This window comes from Anthonomus grandis, chromosome 1 (assembly GCF_022605725.1).
Source record: "Anthonomus grandis grandis chromosome 1, icAntGran1.3, whole genome shotgun sequence".
In the NCBI taxonomy this organism is placed as follows: domain Eukaryota; kingdom Metazoa; phylum Arthropoda; class Insecta; order Coleoptera; family Curculionidae; genus Anthonomus; species Anthonomus grandis.
This window is the reverse complement of record NC_065546.1, coordinates 16,391,494-16,406,793: the sequence shown is the minus strand read 5'-3', so window position 1 is coordinate 16,406,793 and position 15,300 is coordinate 16,391,494. Positions and strand designations below refer to the sequence as shown.

At 29.6% G+C, this 15,300-nt stretch overlaps 2 protein-coding genes across 4 annotated transcripts in view; both read right to left on the bottom strand.

Moving 5' to 3' along the window:
- LOC126745112 (neurogenic locus notch homolog protein 1) overlaps window positions 1-15,300 on the bottom strand; it is a 610,297-nt gene that overhangs the window by 181,898 nt on the left and 413,099 nt on the right. The window lies entirely within an intron of this gene.
- The window catches only part of LOC126744981 (epidermal growth factor receptor), a 262,700-nt gene that overhangs the window by 15,291 nt on the left and 232,109 nt on the right, over window positions 1-15,300 (bottom strand). The window contains exon 2 of one of the 2 annotated variants that reach the window (XM_050452607.1): window positions 13,530-13,984. The exons of the other annotated variant lie outside the window; for it this stretch is intronic. Coding sequence (XP_050308564.1) covers window positions 13,530-13,881 — 352 coding nt within the window. The 5' untranslated portion in view covers window positions 13,882-13,984. The remainder of the gene's footprint in view (window positions 1-13,529; window positions 13,985-15,300) is intronic. 2 annotated transcript variants of the gene reach the window in all.

Sequence of the window (15,300 nt, the reverse complement as noted above, 5' to 3'; positions counted from 1 at the left end):
TGTTTGGTTTCAGACGTCCAAGAGTGCAAGGCAATCCTGTACTACGTTGTAAAGTGAAAGAGTAAATATGAGATATTTGAAAAATTAATATAAAAGTTTTAAGAAGGAATATTTAAAGTGCATATAAATGATAGATACGACAGTGCGCAATCATTTATATAACATTGTTTCGATTTAAATTAATTTATAATAAAGGCTGTTGGTTAAGTTAAATTAAAAGTAAAAGGCATAACCAAAATGAACACGATTTACATTATTGTTTTTAAATAATATATTTAATACTTCAATACTTCAATATCAAATATCTTTAGTACATATAATGTACTAAAGATAAACTAATTACTAATAACTAATTAAGTGCACTTTAAACTTCCCATTAGACTAGCCAAAAAATTTAAAAACTGTGTAAGAAAAATAAAGTAATTCTCTTTCTCACTCCTTCTTACGGCCTTTCCTTTTATGGATTAAGTCAATCCGGTTGATCCGGTTAGTTCTGATTTATATTATACAATATTTTAATTATCATTAACCTCTAATTTTTTTGCGGGTAAAAGAACTAAAAAATATATAAAGATAAAAAGTACCACGATAATTAACAAAAAATGTTTAAAAACTATAAAAGCCTCATTAAATTAGAAATAAAAGATAACCAAATGGACACTTATATTTTACTTTTTCATTATTATTATTCGAGCTATTCTTGTCAGTGACAAAAGATTGCAAATTATAAGTGGTATTTTGTAAGTAAACTGGTCAAATGATAAAGAAAACTGTTTTTAATCGGTAGATTAGGTTAGCGGCTGGTCCAAATCATACAGGGTGGCCATTTGAAAACGAAACAGAGCCTATTTTGGGTCCCTTAGAACATTTGCGAAAAAATCCTCGGACCCGTCAATTTTTGATTCAAGGGGGAACCATTTTTTTGCTAGTTTCGCCCCCTTGAGGGCAAAGCCCTAGCGGGGGTGACAAGGGCCCCCAAAATTTTAAATGGAACGGGAGGTCGAGTGATACCTTATTTTGAAGGTATTTTTATGTGGATTATAACCCTAAAGTTTTAAATCGTTACTATTTGCCTAGTCGATATAGGGGCTAATAAAAGTTACAAAAACATGTCAACATTTTTTATGAAAAAAAATGCTTGTAAATTTAGCAGTTAAATAAATACAAAAAAATTTGTTTTCCTACATTGTGAACCGTACTTTCTGTTGTTTTTTTTTTAATACCCGTAGGTATCTATGCCAATTCTGCAAGGGAACTCTTGGTTATTGTTGAGACTGTTATTATAGCAATATTTTGAAGTTTAATAGTGGTTGTCAATTACTGCTGTCAGATAGTGTGTCAAACAAATAGCTCTTTAAAGTTAGTTAGTTACAACATTGAGTGTGATAATGATTTATTCACTTGCTGAAAGAGTTGAAATAATTTCTCTTTTCTTTGCGAACAATGAAAATGCTAATAGAACTGCCCAGCTCTTTAACACACTACAACACCCTAATTGACAGGTCCATTGCAAATACATTTTGGAATTGGTTCAAAAATTTAGGGAAACTGGGTCTGTGGCTAATAAAAAGCGCAAAATGGATAATCCAGTGGTGAATGAAGCTTCAGAAGTAGCTATTTTAGGCCATATTGTGCAAGATCCTACACTGAGCACAAGGAAGTTATCAACCGTGTCTGGTATTAAGAGAAGCAGCATTCAGAAGATATTAAAAAAAAAAAACAAGTTTCATCCGTACAAAATGCATCTCGTAGAAGAACTAAACGAAGACGATTTTGATAGGCGAGTACAATTTTGTGAAACTATATCTGAACAAGCCGCCAATGATCCACACTTTCTATTTAATGTATGTTTTTCTGACGAATGCTCCTTTTTCCTAAACGGTACTGTGAATCATCACAACTGTCGCTATTGGGCTGATTCAAATCCCAGAATATTTCGTGAGGTGCATACACAACATCCTGAAAAATTAAATGTTTGGGCTGGCATTTTTGGTAAACATATCGTAGGCCCCTTTTTTTAAGCTGGCAATTTAACAGGAGAGATGTACCTGGAGTTATTAGAAAATACAATTCATCCAGCATTAGTGGAGATACTAGAAAATAACAACGACTACTTGGAAAATCGTCTAGTATTTCAGCAAGTGCAGTATTTGCAGCAGGGTGCCACTATGCTGCAAGGGTTCGTCAATATTTGGATCAAACATTTCCAGGACAATGGATTGGAAGAAGAGGAGCTATTGAATGGCCTCCTCGTTCCCCGGACTTAAGCCCGTTAGATTTTTTTTATAGGGCTATTTAAAAACTAAAATTTATGCTGGTTAGACAACATCGCTAGACCATTTGCGACAAAGAATAATTGATGAATGTCGTCAAATCACCCCAGAAATTTTGCAAAATATACGGGAAAGGTTTGAACAAAACCTGTATTATTGTATGGAAGTCGAAGGCCAACATTTTAAATATTTACTTGATTGATTTAATCTTTAAGCCATTTATTTAAAATTATACTTTTTAACATTTTTTTGTAACTTTTATTAGCCCCTGTATCGACTAGGCAAATAGTAACGATTTAAAACTTTAGGGTTATAATCCACATAAAAATACCTTCAAAATTAGGTATCACTCAAGCCCCCCGTTCCTTTTAAAATTTTGGGGGCCCTTGTCACCCCCGTTAGGGATTTGTCCTTAGGCAAAAAAATGTTTCCCCCTTGAATCAAAAATTGACGGGTCCGAGGATTTTTTCGCAAATAACGAAACACAGATGTTAAATAAAAGAGAAGCCTTTATAATATTATATTCACACCAATATATTAAAGTACTGAATTGAGCAATTCATTGGATATACTGGAAGTACGATTCATATATTACAATTAATATCATGTAGATTACTATTGTGTTCCTTTGGTTATCAGTGCAGGGCAAAGTTGGATTAATTTTAAGCCAAATAAAATGGTTTATTTAAACTTTAAAAAAATAACCTTCTAACAATATTTTTAGAAGCGCTTTAACAACATGGTGATATCAAAGTTATATATTTCAAATAAAAATTGAAATATATTAACTTTGGTGATATTATTTTAATACTTTGATGTTTTAGTTGTCTGGAACTGCCATTAACTTTTTTCTATTTATTTTGCATTGCTTAATTTATTTAGTCTAGATATTGCAAAAACATAAACTAAATAAAAAAAACTGTCGCATTAATGGTCTCTGTGCCAAGTCGAAACATCAATAAACATATATTTAATTTAATAAAATAATAAAATCAAATTATTTATGTGATAAAATAATCGGGATCTTATAAAACGATAGTTGCTGATGATATCAGAGAACCGAAACATCATAAAAACTGATAATGATAATGTGATTACAATGATCTTCAAAATGTATCAAAAAATATTTTTCGGATTTTATATGGCAAGTTGTCCCAAATTCACTTTAAATAAGTTTTAGTAAAATGCATGCCTCCCTATTGATAATATTTTTCCATTAAATTTCCAATGATAGTAGCTCTTTATAAATACTCTTTGCAATAAAGAGCTCAATTCTCATTTAAGTTCCGTGGCATTTTTTTTTCGTTCTGTTCAAATCTCTCTAAATTAACATATTTTTTTCTTTGACTATATGTCCCTAGAAGGAAATAACTCTTTTCCCTTATAGGGAAAATACTTTCTCAAAAAAAGTTCTTTATTCACAAAAAGACTAATAATCTGGTTTTAAGAGTGATGCATTTCGATGAGATCATCATCATCGGAATCACCACTTGGTTTGGCTGATAAAAATGATCAAAAACATAATATTTATGGCAAAATTGGCATTTCATTTTATTGAGAAGTCTTCCATCAGAGAGAGTAACTTATTTAATCTCTTATCTTATACTCGATATTAAATACTATTTAGACGTTTTTTATTACCGTCATTTATTTTCTTATGTAGAAGTGCTTTAAGGGATTTTCTTTACTCGTCTAGATACAGCATTCAAAGCGTATTTTGTTATGAACTTGAACTTTAAGTCTTCTTTCGTCATAGTATATTTTACCTCGATGATGGTTCTGTCTGGGCTATTTTCTTCTGTCACTAATGTAAAGTAATCAGTATCATGGAAATACCACGTTATTAAATAGTTATGCAGCTTACTAAGGATACTGAAGCCAGTTAAATTGTTTTTCTTTATCTATTAAAAAGACTTACATATTTTACATGCTGCAAATGCGATTTGTTATATCTGTATTAATTCTTTATTTTCAGAAAGATCCATGTAATTTTTATTATTTACTATATCGAATAGTATTTTTTGTATACAATTTACTATTTTGTGTAAGTGTTAGTAGATGTAATAATCAAATATTTATAAAAAAGGTCCTTTTTAAGCATTTTAGTAAAATATACTAATTTTAGTCATGCATTATTTAAATTATATGCTGAATCGTTTTACTTTATTAAATATTATTTGTTAATTTATTTTACCTTTTCATTCGATTTCTACCGGTTTAAATTTTAATATAAATGTGTACATCTATTTCTCTGGAAAGTGGTTTGATGCTATAATATTCCGAAATGGTTGCATTTAGGCATTAGTTAATAATTATTAATTAAATTGTAAAAATAATTATTTTCAAGAAAATCTTTAGTGGATAAAATAAGAGTTCCCAGATTAAACTAAATTAACAGTCCCATAAATTAAAAGTACGTAAATTTTTATTTTGATCGTTTAAAGGATAATTGTAACCACGAATTGTGCTACTTACATTATTTAATAATTTGAAGGGAATAATTAGTATGATTTCGATTAAATATCGAAATTGTTTCTATTCTTATAGATGATATTGTTTTTCCTCCTCTGATATTAAGTTCTAGCCCCAGACGGTGTATCAGGTTCCCTCTCTCTAGACTTTGCATAAAATGTATACTAATTACTTCTTTCCCATAGAAACCGTTTGAATACTTCGGAAATCCGGCATCATCTTCCTTTTAATACTTAGATAAATACCGTACTTAAATTCTTTTTAAAAGTAAAAAAAAAATAGCAACGTAACCTGAAGCCACGAACCACCTTGAGGTCAAGTAGATCGGACATATTTCTACCTGAGTCCTTTTTGAGGGAGTCTTCCAAAAAAGGCACAGTTCATTATAATACATTTAAAAGATGCACCTTTTGAAAATAATAGACGCTCAGCCAAAGAAGTATTGTTCTCTTTTCAAATTCGGTAAGCTATACCTCTCGTATTTTTCATATAAGTTGTAATCCACTGGGAGATTTTTTAAAAAGTTTGTTAGTTTTGTATATTGTAAACATCCATGATAACTGCTAGTTCAGATAAGGCCTATCTTATTAATTAATCATAATATAAATTAACGCTTATTATAGTTATCAGAGTTAACATTTTTATTTCTGATTTCCAGTTATTAATTTAGATTAAATTGCTTTGGAGTCAGTATCCTAGCAAATTTAAGCGGTTCAAGCATAAAAATATATTAAATTTATTATAAAAATAAATTCATCTAAAAAAGTAGTCACTTCTAGATGAATTTTTATTATTGATAAAATTGGCACGATTTTTAAGAAAGAGGTATTTAAAATTTTCCTTATCATACTTTGAAAGGTACAAAACAGATTTGTGTCATATAATAAAATATTATATATGGTATATTGACTGCGTGTACTGTTGCTCTTAATTTTATTTTATTTGGAAGATATTCAGAACTGTGAGTTTTTAAAATTTACTTAGAGTGAAATGCAATGAAGCTCTCTACGTGTTATAATGGTCAACTATTTGACCACTTGAGGTTTATTATTGTGTCTACGTACTTCGAAGAGAATTCTTAACTAGGAGCTTTATAGTGTCTGAATACGCTATTTGGCTATACTATCGAGACAAAGATTATATACGAACTTATATTTGTATAATGACTGTCACTGGCAAAAAATATTAACACTCGATAACTTATCCTACAACCTACTAACATCACTATTTATTTTTAAGTTGGCGGCTTAAACTTACAACATATTAAAATTTAAAATTAATTAAGTAGTGTTAAGCATACCTGTATTACAGCTAAGAGTTTCTTTATCTTTAATAGAGTCTCTTATATCAACCCCTTTTGTTGTAAGTCTCTATTTGTTAACTCCATTTTTAAAAGAAAATCTGAAAATCTCACATATTTTAAAGTGGCCCACATATCTTAAAATATTCAATATTATAGTCAAAGATGCTCAGATAGTCAAGATACTCTATTCATATCAATAGATTAAATCATGAACTCTGTTTCGCAGCTATGTCCTTGCTAAAAACCGCTTGTTTTTCAGGTGAAATTTTATTTTGGTGTACGAAAATATTTTTGAATGTCCATTACCTTTTCCACATATTTTGATAAAAATTATGAAACTGAACAGAAGGTATTAATTTATTTATACTTTCTGTTGTCTTTATACTGGCTATGTTTAGATGAGCTTGGGTTTTTAAGACTCTATAGAGACATCAGAATTTAGGCAGAAGTTTTTTTAAGTATACTATACAAAGAATTAAAAATTGACAAAATATTATATTTAAAGGTAATTTGTTTTTTTATTTCTTAGTTCCTCTAATTTTTTCCATTATTTTTAAAATATCAGTTACATGGTTAAACAAGAATCTATTCGCATTTAGGTTTTTCATTCACATTTTAGGAAATAATATCGAAAGGAGTTTAGTATTAAGAGGTTGAAGGCGCCTCAATTTAAACATTCATAATTTGAAAACCTTGAGCGCGGATCATAAATTTGTCTTTAGTATCGACATCTATGACATCTTCGACTTATGTCTAATGAGGAAAAAATCTTAACTCTTATTAGTTCTATAAAAGCAAACAAATAAGAAATTCCTAACATATTATCCATATAACTCATATTAATATTAATAACTCCAAAGTTGAACAGCGGGCCGTAATGCTCTTAAATTTAAAGTATTTTGTTAAAGTATTATAAGTGTTGAATTATTTACTACTGCAGTAAATCTCTTTCATGGAGGAAAACAAGAATAAATAATATGTAATGATAAGATTAAAAAACTGTTAAATATTACATGAAGCTAGAATAAATACCCTAAAAAAGAGCAACGTACATTGACCACAGCAGGCCATACCGTGAAGGCCACCATACAAATTAACTCGACCTTCTGTCTCGCTTTAGCCTGTTCCTCATGTTACCTCGTCTTTGTCAAAAACTAATTAGGTAACTGTTAGGCATTTTAAAAAGTTTGTTGGCATCGTATTAAAGATTAGATCATCAACGTGTATCTGAAGACTTTGTTTCTGTATTTGTTTCACCTGTTTTGTATATGATGAATGTCTTCAAGATTACGAATAAACTTATTGTTTTATTAAAAAAAACTGTTCTTAATATTAACTGTATATCAGATTATTACTAAAAATAAGAAACACATCTCACCTTTACATTCAAGATGAAAGAACTAAGTGTACGCCTAACATATGGTCAGTATGGCCACTCAAAACAATACAAACTTCTTATTCTTAACTGGTATTTTACCAGCATGCCGCAAGCTGTTTGCTTAAGAAACAGTTGAAATTCCTTGCAAGTAACTGTGTATTCTTCAGATTTTTCTTTCGTTCAGGTCGGAAAGTACATGATGATACCTCTCAATTTATTCTCAGTACTGTTGCGATAACAATACACGTTTTCTTAAATTTAATTATTTATTTATATAATGATGAAGAGGTGTTGTTGTTGAGTATCGCTTTGCAGATGACTGTGATGGAACAATAAGTATAATTTCTTTACAGCATTTAGTAAAATGTTTAATATTTTATACCTTCCCGCGTAAAACGCCTCCTGCAATATATACTACGTTACTTGAAAGACAAAAAAACATAAAATGTCCTTTTGTTTCGACAGAAGAAATAATTTCGTATTGACCTTGTATGGCTCTGCGAGTCTTATAACTTTTCCAGCAAAATTTATTACACGAATAAAATCGTTTATAACAACCGAGTGTTGGCGTGTTCACGTTCTTCTTTTTATGCGTCTCTTCTTGACAAGAATCAAGAAAAATATCGGTAAAATGTACGACGTACGTCAGAGTTGTGAACTTGTTTGTTTTTCTATGCTAGATATAAAACTCAAGAAGCAAAGAACATACGTGGACAGAGAATGATTGTGTTAGTTAAGACCTAACAATTATTTTTATAAAATATCTGGTAAGAGAAATATGAAAAAAAAATTATTATGATTCCAAGCAAAATAAATGTCTATTAAAATTAAATTATTATTTATTTCGCTAATTGTTGAAATTGTTAACATCTAATCTTGTTTTAGTCACGTAATCGCTCTCATTTAGATATAATTCCATTACTGTTTCATATACTCGTCACTCAAATTTTAAATATAGGATAAATTATTGAGATTTTCGAGAGATTTCTTAAGAGAACTATCTTCTATGAATCTAGAATCAGTGGTAATAATCACAAAAACAGAGAGAGAGAAAATACTTTAGAGCTTAAAAGGTAAAATAAACTTAAGGAGGAAAGTACTAATCAATAATTTAATTATTTAATAAGTATAAAGTCCTAATTAAAAAATGTCTAAGTGTAATTACTATAGTTCACTCAAAGATATTTTGAGTTGACTCCTACTATCCTACATCAATTAGACCATTAACCCCCATTGTGCTAGGTCCAACGTTTTAAAGAGGCAATAAAGGGAACATGGTCGGCTTGAAAATGATTCTAATTGAACTAAAGATATTATGAGTATCGAACAAAGTTTTTTCAAGGTAAATGATTGCTCGATACTCATCGCTATATGATTTTATAGCCGTTAAGTATTTATAACGCCATTCCCGTACCCGTTGAGACTCTATTATTGCATGGAGTTTATTAATCGTCTTATGCTTAAAACCCATTTTAAGCAAAATGTTTCTTAAGCTAGATATGCTACAAGAAATATTTGCTTCGTCTTTAATTAGTCTTTTTCTTAGCGTAACCACAGTAGGTATTGATTGTTCTTCCTACATCTGATAAATGTTTCTTCTTAATAGATCCAAATCACTCTTATCCATACATTTCAAGGACCTGGAGTCGCTTCTCTTGCTCCTGGAAATTGTGTATTTCCCTAGTATATTCCTAACTGTATACAAAGGTGTTTGTGTCAAACCACACCTGATTGAAACTGATAGAGGAAAATAACAATTTTGAGACAAGGTAAACCTGGGAGTATCAGCTCATAAGAAGATTCAAGTATACTTGGTCAGCGAATAGACAAAATGATAAAATGAAAGCTTTTATCAGGGTGTTTTGCTATAAGGGACTTTTAAATATGGTTTTTATTATCCAAAAGAAAGTAGTTCATTTTATTACAGTATCAAGTTATAAATTAATGAGAATCTTGTACACTATTGACGTAAAACTTTTACATCTTTATGCATGTTAAAAGTTTCATTCCTTAATTGTAATAATGAGTCCTGTAATTCGTCACAACATATGGCAAAATCAGCTTCTGCCTCTATGACTTCCAAGGTCTGCACTGGTAAAAAAGTCACTTGCAAATGAAAGCAGGAAAATATTCAACCATTTATTAATAAATCTGAAAACACTGAATTCCTTAAAGACTTAAGATTTTGCTATTGGGTAGGGATTACTAGTATAGAAACATTATACCAGGAAGGGTCGGCTGCAGCATTGCCAAAGTTAAAATCTCTTGATAGTAAAGGTTTAGGAATTTAAATGCCTTCTTCCAAAGGTGTCACTACAGGATGACAGGTGTTACTGTCAGAAACCGCCCATGATCGCCATATTTTTGCGCTATAAATTCACAAAAAAATTACTTGTTTAAATCACTTGCTTACAACAATAGCCTTATTTATACTAGACCCTAGATAGGTAATTACAGACGTAAAGGTAGATATAATAGTTACAGACCTATCATCACAAGTTTTAATTTTGGCTAAACTCAGTTATAAATATATACACATATTTAAATGTTTTGCCATTAATCGTACGTACTTAATATTTTGCAATGCAGGTAAATATTAAATTTATACGTTTTGAGCTACGTACTACACCAATGAAGAAAAAGCGAATAATTACTGATGAGTACTAACGATCAAAACAGCAATTAATAAATAAAATAATAAATTTAGCCATATCGCAAATCAGTGAGGTTGAAAATTTTGGAATAAAAAGTGGATCCACATTTTGACAGGAAGTTGCAAATAAAGAGAAAGTCAATCAAGTTGATATATTCATCTTTTTTATTTAGTGTTTGAACTATTACAGATAAGTAATGCCATTTAAGAGATTATGGAATAAAGCGTTTAATTTATTTAAATTATCAGGTACAGAGGTAAACTCCTTTTTAATTCGCATAGCCTTGTAGCAAAAATACTCGCTATTTTTAGAAAGACAGAGATTATATTATAGTGACATTTCTTATCACATGGCGTAAGAAATTAATCTCTAATCACATTTTTTGTGGCGTATAAATAGGAAGTAATACAAGTTCTTTAACTTATGTAGGTCCTAATCAATGATAGAAAGTTTTGTTTTGAGTTACTGGAGACAGACCGATTTTAGTTTAAATTTTTAATTAATACAAAGTAAAAGTAACCGTTAACATCCAAAATATAGTACTTAATGCAAACAATATTATGTAGTTATTCATATGTACCTACATATACCCATCAAAATTAGACAAAAATTGAATGATGCTAAAAACTGATATTCAACTTTAATTCGTCCATCCATATGCACCAAATTGGTCTAAAAGTCCGTTATCAAAATAAAACTAATGAATTTTATGTCTATTGTTATGTTTTCTTTCAAACTTATGAATAAATGAAAATATCCGTTATACAACAATCTAAAATATAGCACTTAATGCGAACAAGTATTCAGATCTTTATTACCATCTACATATGGCCATATATCGGTAGACAAAAATGTAATGATGTTTGAAACTGAAATTGAATTCTAAACCGCCCACCTATATGCATCAAATTTATTTGAAAGCTCATTATCAAAACAAAACTATCTAGACATAACACTCGTCGACTACAAAATATCCCTAGTAACATTATCATATCGAAAGAGTTCAAGGTAGTTCAAGTACATCAGCATACCATATATCTTCAGGAATACTTTTTAAAATTAAAGTATGACTGGCAGATTTCAAACTGATTGGTTCCCTCGAACTTAACAGAAGAGAAAAAGTGAGCTATTCATATTTTTAATTACGTATCGGCATCTTTCGTGGACAGATTGGATTTAACGTGTTATTATCAATATAACAATAGCTTAATAATAAAAAGGTTATTAAAAAGTTGTTGATGAGAGAAAAAATCTTGATTAAAAAGAGGCGGGCGGTGTGGTACTTTTTGACTCGTATTTCATGAATCATCCACAAACACATACTGTTATGGATATGTAAACAATAATATTTCTCCCAGGTTTTCCCGCGTATATTATATTTACAATCTGATCACGTGATCAAAATATGTACTTGACAAATCGAGATCGTTGTGGTCGTATCACCTCATATTACCTACACGTTTTAAGCCATAAACGGTATTAATGTTTAAAATGAGTTGATTATTTATTGCCATGAACTACGTAACAATTTTTGTGACTATAAAGTTACAATCTGACTAAAGCTGGGTATAATTGAAAAGCAAATCGATTATTTAAAGTAATACTGTAGTAAACATATAATATTAGATTGTTTTTAACGATACATGTTTTAACATAAGAAAAGATCACACTCTTGAAGAGCTTGATAATTTAAATTAAAGAAATAATAAATTAATGTTTTCTAATCTATCTTATTTGTCTAAATTACTTGTTTATAAGTTTTTCATTGTGCCTCTTCACTCTCGTATTTTAATATTTTTTGTCTAATTAATGAAAATTTAATTTACTATAGAAATCAATCAGAATGTTGGTTGAAATTTTAATTTTTGGTGTCATATTAAAGTAGCAATTTCGGTATGACAACTATCTTCAGACACAGAAGAAATGCTCTTATCAAAAATGTTGAAGTGAAATTTTAGTTGAATCCTTGAGTATTTTTTATACCTTTGGTATGGTGTATTGAAGAAAGGTGGGTCTATTTAAAAAAAGCACAAAGTCCAGTGATGAAAAATATATAAATACCATACTAAACCATATATTATAAGTATAAAGAATACTTTAACAGTATTCAAAATGAATACTTCAAAAGTTCATGGTTGGTTATGTTATAGACAGTTGCAGCTCAAAGCTTATACACTAGAAAGGTCAAAATAGATTACTGTTAAATTCTATATTACTATTAAGTTGAGTATCAGAGGTATTTTTTTGCGGTTACGCCTTAATTTTCATTTATTTACTGTTTTTTAAATAAAACATATAGAAAGTAGGGGTTTTGTGTCCACTTTCAAGAACATTGATTTTAATTAATGTATGTAGACCTACATGTAAAAAATAAATTAATAATATTTTCAAAATACTTAATAACAATGACGCTTTCCTAGACTTTACAATAATAAATTATTAATTTAATTATTATTTTTAATACAATTCATCTAAATTCATCTCGTGAAAGATATAAATTTTATTTAAATTTTTTAAAATAGTCAGTATAATTTTTCTCATTTATTGTACATACATTACTAATGATCTTATGAATATTTAACGTCTTAATGTTTCTAATGCCTTATGTTTTATGGACATTTTAAAGTAATATTTGATATTTTTTAGATAATTAAAATCATGAGTCAAATCTATTATGTATACGAGACTTCTGATTTTTTAGGCTGTTGCCGTTTAAGGATTTGGCGATAGTTTCTGCCCAGTAACTAATTTATAATTTCTAATATTTTAGGAATTTACATGCAAGGAACTTGAACTATATCTAGCAAATAAAGAAATAGTATATAGTAATCATAATATACAACAATGTTAATCCTGTACTATGATAAAAATGTAAACTTTGTAAATACCAATATTAAAACAAATATAGCCAGAAATCATCAGGTACTACTTCTTATTTTAAATATCGGTTTAGACAAGTCTTACCTCATCAATATTATTAACGAATAATTATTAAAGGTTGTAATGGTTAACTTATTAATTTGGCAGTTTTTGTCCTTGATTTTATGAACATTACAAAAATGGTAATAGATGTTTCATCATTAAAATATATTATGTAAGTATGCTTCATCAATTTTAATTAGCTTTTAGTAGAGCCAAACAACTATTCAAAAAAAAACTAATAAAAAAATAGTTTTATATATGTTCGGGCATTTAGAATGCTTTCAAGGAATAAAGATATACACCATAATCTAGTTAACAATACATGTTCTTAAAATCTCTTTATGCCAGCACAGCTATTAAAAGATTAAAAATGATCAAATTCTCATAGACGAATAGATTCTCATACAGAATACGTAAGGCCAGCAATAAACTAAGGTACAATTTACTAAATTTTATAACATAAGAGCATAACTTTTATGTATATTACGACATAAATGCATTGTTTGACTTTAATTAATTTAACTTACTTTTTCCTTTTGCAATAAAATCCTCCTTTTTCCCTACAACCGAGTGCTGTCTAGTCCTTAAACTATTAAAGCTATGATTCGCAATATGATTGCCCATCAAGTAACCCCCGTTTCCTCCATAACTATGTTTCCTTTTACCCTCACACCCCCTTAACAATAAAAACAACACTAATAACACATACAACCACTTATACAGCGTCCTTATATCTATATCACATTTTTGCTTAAGACTAAATGGGATTGTTTTAACGTCTTTTCGACAGTTGCTACATAACGATGTTCTTTTTTGTCCTGTGATGTCACTATTTACTGGACACCGTAACCAATAGTCAACAAGATCCAGATCTGGCATAGTATACGGCGCCAAGAGTCGGTAAAGCTACGTTTACATGATTCGCGTCGAGACCAAGTAAACGCGTCGGTGGTACGGTACGAACTGGAGTTCCAAGTTGGCTCTGAAAACAAAACATAAACGGTTACCTTTTGGGTTACCTGAGCGAGAGAGAGGTACGCCGATACAGGTGAGAGGAATACCGGGTGGGTATGAGTAGTAAGCGGCAACATGGTACAAAGAAGTTCAGTGGTACGAGGTTAAAGGTTAAGATGTGGACTGGGTGTAGGGTAGTTGATGCTGATGCCAAGATTTTTTTTTAGTTAGTCTTTAATATTAATTTTTTTTTTGCACGATTCAATACACATACACATAAGGTCTTGATATCTTTAAAAAATTGGATACCATTAATTATATTTTTTTGTGTATTTTTTGTTTAACTATTGGCTGTAGAATTTTATTGTTCTACAATATCGAAATTTGATTCAAAATTATAAGTATAAGGAAAAAAAATCAGTTAGGATCAGTTACGTGATTTTAGGTCTTAAAATTATATACAAATATGAAGATAAATAAATAACATTAAATAAAATAATTTGAGGCTTTTTATTATTCAATTCGATAATTGAAAAAACAAACATTTTTAGAGGTTGTAAGTATGAAAACAGTTATCACAATTATCGTATCCATGTGTTGGGCCTAAAATTTTCATTTTAGGCCAAAAAAATAAATTTTTATAATATATTTAGGTCGATTTCGCATAACTTATGCTACTTATATTAAACATGATGCACAAAAATGATATTTTACAATTTAAAAAAATCTTGATTAAATGCTTAAATACAGTAATCCGAAGCTGCGAATTAAGATAAAACAGCATTAATAACTTTTAAAAAGTAAAACTCTGTTTATGATTGGTTATATTTTAAGTCTTCCTTATCAAAAAATGACAGATTATAATTTAAAACAATTAATAATACCAGTGTCCCAAAAACTCTACATGAAAATCTGACCAAAAACTACCTCATTAAGTTGGTCAAGTAAGCATTAAGTGACGTCCACAACAAGCAATTAAGTGACCAGTCGGGTCGCCTTTCATTTGTTTTTGATTTTTTTAACTCTTTTACTGGTTGCCAGATTTATACACGAGTACGACGTGTGTTGCAATAAAATCGGTGGGCGTCGAATGCCTACACGTAGATTTTAGTGGTTTTAGAGTAGTATAAATAATGAAAATAATATAAATGTTGATTTGGAGTGTGAAAATTACAAATTTAAATGTTGATTATGGCGCCGGTGTGCGGATATGGGATGGTCTGTTATTAAATTATTGCCAACGAATTACTTTAAACGTAATCTATCATAGATGATTTAAGCCAGAGATATCGCAAGAAAATATGATTTATAAGGATTTTTCATTACTCTGATCTAAAAAGAACC